The 7,769-nt window shown below is 34.5% G+C and overlaps 1 protein-coding gene across 1 annotated transcript; it reads left to right on the top strand.

Moving 5' to 3' along the window:
• The first annotated feature begins 3,385 nt into the window (after window positions 1-3,385).
• On the top strand, window positions 3,386-6,665 carry LOC137724993 (BURP domain-containing protein 6-like). Its single transcript, XM_068463614.1, has 5 exons — window positions 3,386-3,427; window positions 4,707-4,796; window positions 4,871-4,954; window positions 5,033-5,251; window positions 5,702-6,665. The coding sequence occupies exons 1-5, from the start codon at window positions 3,386-3,388 to the stop codon at window positions 6,497-6,499; spliced, it is 1,233 nt and encodes a 410-aa protein (XP_068319715.1). The 3' UTR covers window positions 6,500-6,665.
• Window positions 6,666-7,769: the final 1,104 nt, after the last annotated feature.

Here is a 7,769-nt window from a genome sequence, read left to right as displayed (position 1 = left end):
AAATATACAAACTATTTCTGCTAAAAAGTATACAAACCTAATTCTACATATATTTGAAACTGATTATGCAAAAATGGTCAAACACGTGTTGAACTGATTCAGCAAAAATGGCCGAAGACAGGTTAAACTGATTCTGTAAAAATGCTCGAGGACTAATTGAACTGATTTTGCAAAAATGCCGAAGACGAGTTAAACTAATTATGTAAAAATAGTGTAGGATGAGTTGAACTAATTTTGCAAAAAAAGTCGAAGGCAGGTTGAACTGATTATGCAAAAATGATCGAAGACGAGTTGAACTGATTATGCAAAAATAGTTGAGAATTGATTGAACTGATTCTACGAAATTGATCGAGGACTCTACTTGAACTGATTTTGCAAAAAATGGTTGAAGACGGGTTGAACTGATTCTGCAAAAATGGTTGAGGACGTGTTGAATTGATTCTGCAAAACTAGCCGAGGAAATAATTGAACTGATTCTGCAAAAATAATCGAGGACATGTTGAACTGATTCTAGTAATAAAAGACACAAACCGATTATATATATGTTTCAAAACTGATTCTGCAGAAATAATCGATGATAGGTTGAGTTTATTACATATATTAATAAGGTTCAGGGTTTTAGGGTTGAATAATAAAAAAACAATTGAGGTACCAAATTTTCAAAATAAAAGAAAAATGAGTTAAAAAACACATTTGGAGTAAAGAGAGAGCGTGGTCAACATTGAGAGCAATATAAAATTTGTCATCTTCCATGAAATGTTACAATTGAAAGCACAACCACAGCAACCATCATTTCTTCTAACAATATTAATAATAATTTATTGCCCACCACTTCTACCCTAAATGAGAATTCCCCTAAACGTTCGTTTTAAATGCCCAGGTGCTATCAGGACTTCTTTCCCCATATAAGAAAATTCAACAAAAACACGCACATACACATATGTTTTACATTATTACTACTATGATCCATATAAAGAACAAACAAATAAAATAAAAAAATTAATAAAAGAATTATTAATTTTGACTTTTTAGGTTTTCTTTTGGAATGTAAGCACGAAAGTTACAAATTGAAGATAAGAAGCAACTGATGGCATGGTGGAACATGGCGAGGTTAATGTTAAGCTTATGATTGAAGATAAGAAGCAGTTAATGAACAACATATAAAACATTGTTGAAGAAGATAATGAGAAATTCCTCAAAAGACTTAGAGATAAAACTAACACGTTTTCGTGTCTCTTCTCTTGTTTACTATTTTTTGAACCCTTGTGTTTAAAGTAGTGAGGAAATGAAAGAAAACATGGGGAAGTATATATTTTTTTTCTATTAGAACGGTGATTTGATTTAATCTAAACGAAATTATTGTGCGGAGGATTCGACAGGCTGGACTGATAACATGTATATAGTTTTGTTGAAAATATACAAACTGGTTCTACTAAAAAAAAGTATACAATACTAATTCTACATGTGTTTGAAACTGATTCTGCAAAAATGGTCGAACACTTGTTGAATTAATTCTGCAAAAATACTTGAGAATTGATTGAACTGATTCTGTAAAAATGTTAAAGACGGTTGAACTGATTTTGCAAAAATGTCATAAGCTCAACCCATCATCGACTATTTCTGCATAATTCGTTTTGAAACTTATGTAGAATCAGTTTGTATCCTTTATTACTAGAATCAGTTTAACCTGTCATCGACAATTTTTGCAGAATCAGTTCAATTAGTTCTTGACCATTTTTGCAGAATCAGCTCAACCCATATTCGATCATTTTTGCAGAATTAATTCAACATGTTCTCGACCATTTTTGCAGAATCAGTTTAATCTATCATCGACTATTTTTGCAAAAATCAGCTTCAAATACATATAGAATAAGATTTGTATACTTTTTTAGTAAAATGAATTTGATATATTTTCAACAAAACTATACACGTCATCTGTCTAACCCGTTGAATCCTCCTCCCCATAATTTTTTTTAGATTAAATCAAATCACCATTCGAATATAAAAAAATTACTTCCCTATGTTTTCTTTCATTTCCTTACTACTCTAAACGCAAGGGTTCAAAAAATAGTAGACAAGAGACGAGACACGAACATGTCAGTTTTATCTCCAAGTCTTTTGAGGAATTTCACATTATCTTCTTCAACAATGTTTAATATGTTGTCCATCCACTGTTTCCTATCTTCAATCATAAGCTTAGTAACATCAACCTCGCCATGCACCACCATGCCATCAGCTACTTCTTATGTTCAATTTGTAATTTCGTAGTTACATTCCAAAAGAAAACCTAAAAAGTTAAAATTAATAATTCTTTTATTTATTTATTTAATTTGTTCTTTATATGGATCATAGTAGTATGTAAAACATATGTGCATGTGCGTGTTTTTGTTAAATTTTCTTATATGGGGAAAGAAGTCGTGAAAGTACCTGGGCATTTGCAAAGAACAGATTTTGGAGAATCCTCATTTGAGGTAGAAGTGGTGGGTAATAAATTATTATTAATATTGTTAGAAGAAATGGTGGTGGGCGTGGTGCTGTTTTGAATTCTACAATTTCGTTGAAAGATGACAAATTCGCTGTTGCTCTCAATGCTCACCACGCTCTCTCTCTCCTACCCATATGTGTTTTTTTAATTCCTTTTTTTTTTTTTTTTTTTTATTTAGTAACTCAATTGCGTATTTTTGCTGAATTCGAAAACTCAATTGTTTGTTTTTGATGAAATTAAATTTATTTATCCTTTTCATGCTATGCCGATATTGGTTGTTTGTTTACTGTATGAAATGGTGAGATGGGGAACGGAAAGGGAGAGTGAAAGAGACAAATAGAGAAAGAGAGAAAAGAGCAAGAAGGAGAAGTGTGAAAAGATGCTAAAGATAAAGGGTATTTTTGTAACTTAAACTTTAGTGGAAAAAAGTAAATAATGTTGTCTTCCACGTATATTAATTTTTGTCTTTCATTGAAATATTAAAAAAGTGTTATCTCAATATAAAATTAAGTATTAAAAGTATACTCCATATGTAATTTTTCCATTTTATATCATATCCATTAAAGAATTTTTTTACCAATAAAGAATACTCATTCAAAGACGCTTTGCATGTCTCATCATATAGTTCCCAAAGTATGGTCTTTTTTAAATCTCTGTGAATGTGATTTAGTTGCCATCATTACTTACCTATAAAATACGACCACCAAATAAGGGGGGCAATGTTAAGTCATGCACATGGTTGCATTATATTTATCCTTTCAGATAAGAATGATTATCAATTAAATTAATATAAATTAAAACCAGTGAAACCTCTCAGTGCTTATAAAAGGCCCTTAAACACCCTCTTAGTTAAACACCCTCACTAAGAGTAAGAGGAGAGAAGTCTCAGAGTAGAGAAATATGGCCTCTCGATTCATCATCTTTTGTCTTCTGTTTGTTTTGGTAATACCTTTATCACCTCACCAAAACGTCCTACTGTTGTATCTTAATTAAATTCATGCAGATGGCGCATTATCACAGTAGTGGAAAATAATCATGTCTATGCACTATGATGTGGGTTTAATCCCCCACCTATTTCCTTATCCTTTAACAACTAACCATTTAACCCACTAACATCATCGTTTGTAAAGAAAATTAATTTCATACTCTAGGACCCTAGGAGGTTATGTTTCTGTATTTCAATATTTATACATGCCAAGTTATATTAATGTTTTACGAACATATCACTTGTTGTGTTATATGGTATTATGATATCGTTACAAAATTTGATCTATTAGCATTACTCTACTAAGTATATGTATTTAAAAGTAAAAATTTTAAAATGGACAAGAAAGATATTAAATTATTATCTGCTTTAGTATTCGTGGTGCCAACTTTCACTTAATTATAACTCACAAATTTCTGGTTTTATTAACAGAAATTTTTGTTAACTGTTATAGGCAACTGTTAATTAGATTGTTGTATTCATTTTTACGTTAAATATATTTCTCGTACAAAATTTTGTAATCTTATTATAATATAGGTAGGTACGTTACAACTGTACTAAATCTGAAAAACAACTTAGGTTTTCTCATAAAAAAAAAAGAAAAAAAAAAGAAATACATAAATAAGATTTTTAATTCAGGTTTTCCAACTAGCGTTCAGTTATTCAGTTTCTATTTATAAATGTTTCATGAAATATATTTTCTAATATTTATAATTTTTATTTGTCTCAAATTTTCCATTGAAAATTTATTTGCAAATAATAAAAATGAAAACGGATAAAACCAATGGTCTTGATTGATAGAACAGAACATTCCAAAATAACCTTCATATTTAAGCCCTATAGCCATATACAACAACAAAAAAAAGAAAGAGTGATCAGCAGCAACATTAGGTCTTCATTTTTTTTTCCTCTTTTCGTTTTAACAGGATTCACTGAGTCAGAAACTTTATTGCTCGAGTTTCTGGAATATGTGAATATGTACTTGTTTATTAACCATTTTATAGACAGTACTCTAAGAGCATAGTAAATTTTAACCATGTACATCGCTCAGATTTACTCTCATCTCAATTATAAACATAAGCTACCAACTAACTTTTGATCTATTAGTAATATTTTATGTGAGTTTATCAACCTGTTGTTAACTGTATTTTTGTAAATATTGTATCGTTTGTTAAAATGAATCTTGAGGCTCGAGATATATAGAAAAAGTAAATCATATTTCTTGTTATTCTAAAGCAGTGTCGTTATGCCACTGGAGCAAGGGATGTAGTTAAACAACAATACGAAATTGGGCATGGAGCTACAAAAAGCATGAAAGAAGTGGAGGTAAGTGATTACACAACTAACTTTATACATTACTAAGATTAATCACATGACCCTTAACTAACTTTTAACTACAGGACCTTCCCGATTACATAACAAATTATGGAAACAAACAAGGTAGAAAAGGAATTGGAGCTACAAAAAGCATGAAAGAAGTGGAGGTAAGTGAAGACACAACTAATTTTATACATTACTAAGATTAATCATATGATCCTTGCATAACTAACTTTTAACTACAGGGCATTCCCAATTACATAACAAATTATGGAGGCAGAAAAGGAGTTAAGACTCCTTACACAATGAGTTATGCAACCAAAGAAGAAGTCAAGACTCCTTATACAATGAGTTATGCTACCAAAGAAGAAGTCCAGACTCCATACACAATGAGTTATGCAACTAAAGAAAGCAAAAAGGAAGTTAAAACTCCTTACACAATGAGTTATGCAGCCAAAGAAGAAGTTTTGACTCCTTACACAATGAGTTATGCAACTAAAGAAGGCAAAAAGGAAGCTGAAACTCCTTACACAATGAGTTATGCAACCAAAGAAGAAGTCAAGACTCCTTACATAATGAGTTATGCAACTAAGGAAGGCAAAAAGGAAGTTGAGACTCCTTATGCAATGAGTTATGCAACCAAAGGAAGCAAAAAGGCAGTTGAGACTCCTTACGCAATGAATTATGCAACCAAAGAAAGGAAAGAGGAAGTTGAGACTCCTTACACAATGAGTTACGCAACCAAAGAAGCAGGGACTCCTTACATAACGGGTTACAGAACCAAAGAAGCGGAGACTCCTTACACAATGAGTTACGCAACCAAAGAAGCAGAGACTCCTTACATAATGGGTTACAGAACCAAAGAAGCGGAGACTCCTTACACAATGAGTTATGCAACAAAAGAAGGAAAAAAGGAAGTTGAGACTCCTTACAAAATGAGTTATGGAACAGAAGAAGTTGAGCCTTCTCATGAGCATGTTCATATTCATATGCATCCACAATCTCAACCTCACATGGATCACAATGAAGCATCCAAGCAAGGATTTTTCACGTTCGATGATTTACACTGCGGTATGAGAATGCCTCTCCACTTTCCCAACCAAGAACATTCTCGTTTCCTGCCTAAAGAAGTAGCTGATTCCATCCCATTCTCAACACCACATATCCCACAAATTCGTCAACTCTTCTCAATCCCACAAGGTTCTCAAGAAGCGAAGAATGTCGCATATGCACTTGAACAATGTGAGATGAAACCCATCAAGGGTGAGACGAAGTTTTGTGCCACTTCTCTGGAGTCCATGACAAATTTTGTTACCAAGATCATCGGTTCAGGTGTTCGCTTCAACATTCTCTCAACCGAGCACCCCACAACATCAACATCCATCACACAAAGCTACACTATCTTAGAAGAGCCTAAACAAGTTTTGGCTTCCAAAATGGTTTTTTGCCATCCATTGGCCTATCCTTATGCAGTGTTCTTCTGCCACCATTTTGAGAAAGACACCAAGTTCTTCAAGGTTAAACTTGGAGGTGAGAATGGTGATAAGGTTCAAGCTGTAGCTGTTTGCCACATGGACACTTCTGATTGGGACCCTGCCCACTCCTTATTTTCCCTTCTTGGAATTAAAGCTAGTGCTTCGTCTCCAGTTTGCCATTTCTTGCCCGAAAATCATCTAGTTTGGATCCCATCACCTGCAACATTTGCTATATGAGTACGTAGCGATTCTGTTGGATCTTGGTTCTGTGTATCATACCGTATCGTGCGTGTAAAATAACGATCCATCACCAAGTTCTGGTAGTACGGTTGAGCATTCATGCTAGTGTTTTCGAATTACAATCTACTTTTTTTTGTGTATCATACCGTATCGTGCGTGTAAAATAACGATCCATCACCAAGTTCTGGTAGTATGGTTGAGCATTCATGCTAGTGTTTTCGTATCATCAATCTACTTTGTACTTTGTTGTTTGTATCAATAAGTTGAATCTCTTTAAACATTGGACCAAGAAATGTTTGGTTTGAACTTGAGATCATTTTCCACTTATCGTAAAACTACAACCTACTTAAATATATCAAGATTTGACCAACTTAGAAAGGAGTACAACATAAAGGGATCATTTTCTTATCATGGTGGGCGTTATTTGCTGGGAGATATGGAAGGAAAGGTGCAATGCTTTTTTTTCAGGAAGGACCCTGATACCACAGCTACGCTGAAGGGATCATCTCCCGCTCTGTGGCGAAGAGGCTTGAGCATCATTGCAGAGAGACCAGAGCTTCTGCCATCACAAGAAGAAATGCCATTTGGACCCTTCCCACACCCGCTTTTGTTAAAATAAATGTAGATGGTGAATGGTGATCATCTTGCAAGGCTGGCCTGGGCGTTGTCATACGAGATTGGGAGGGATCCTTTTGGGAGGCGAACACTGCCATCTCCTCAGATCATCTGTTGAGGAAACTGAGGCAGAGGAAGCACGTTCAAGGCAGGTATTAGCTAAAGACATGGATTTGCAGAACATCATGTTGAAAGTGATTACAAAGTCATTGTCGTGAAGAAGTTTGTTAAAAGCATATGCAAAATATACCCTACTACGGAGGAGATTTGGAGGTTATCTTCATCTGTAGCTCCAGTTCAATGGAATTGGATTCATAAAGAAGCGAACAAAGCAGCACATAAAGCTGCTTGTCTGGGTATCGAGATTCGAGAGAGTGCCGTCACTGGTGCCTTTGTGGCTTGGCTCAAGTTCAGTGGAATTGGATTCACAAGGAAGCCAACAAAGCAGCACATGTTCAGTGGACTTGGATTCATAAAGAAGCGAACAAAGCAGCACATAAAGCTACTTGTCTGGGTATCGAGAGAGTGCCGTCACACGTGCCCTTGTGGCTTGGTGATGCTTCGGTGTTGCGTGACTCGTCACCGCTGCCCCTGTGCCTAGGTTAGTGATGCTTCGGTGTTGCAGGACTCGTGAGTGAGCTTGCTGCGTAAC

This window comes from Pyrus communis, chromosome 2 (genome assembly GCF_963583255.1).
Source record: "Pyrus communis chromosome 2, drPyrComm1.1, whole genome shotgun sequence".
Taxonomy (NCBI): domain Eukaryota; kingdom Viridiplantae; phylum Streptophyta; class Magnoliopsida; order Rosales; family Rosaceae; genus Pyrus; species Pyrus communis.
The sequence above is the reverse complement of the archived record's forward strand: the minus strand, read 5'-3'. Positions and strand labels throughout refer to the sequence as shown.

Coding starts and splice junctions, on each gene's coding strand:
- LOC137724993 (XM_068463614.1), top strand. CDS start 3,386: ATGGCCTCTCGATTCATCATCTTTTGTCTTCTGTTTGTTTTG. Junction 4,797..4,870: donor AAAGCATGAAAGAAGTGGAG/GTAAGTGATTAC, acceptor TTTTAACTACAG/GACCTTCCCGATTACATAAC. Junction 4,955..5,032: donor AAAGCATGAAAGAAGTGGAG/GTAAGTGAAGAC, acceptor TTTTAACTACAG/GGCATTCCCAATTACATAAC.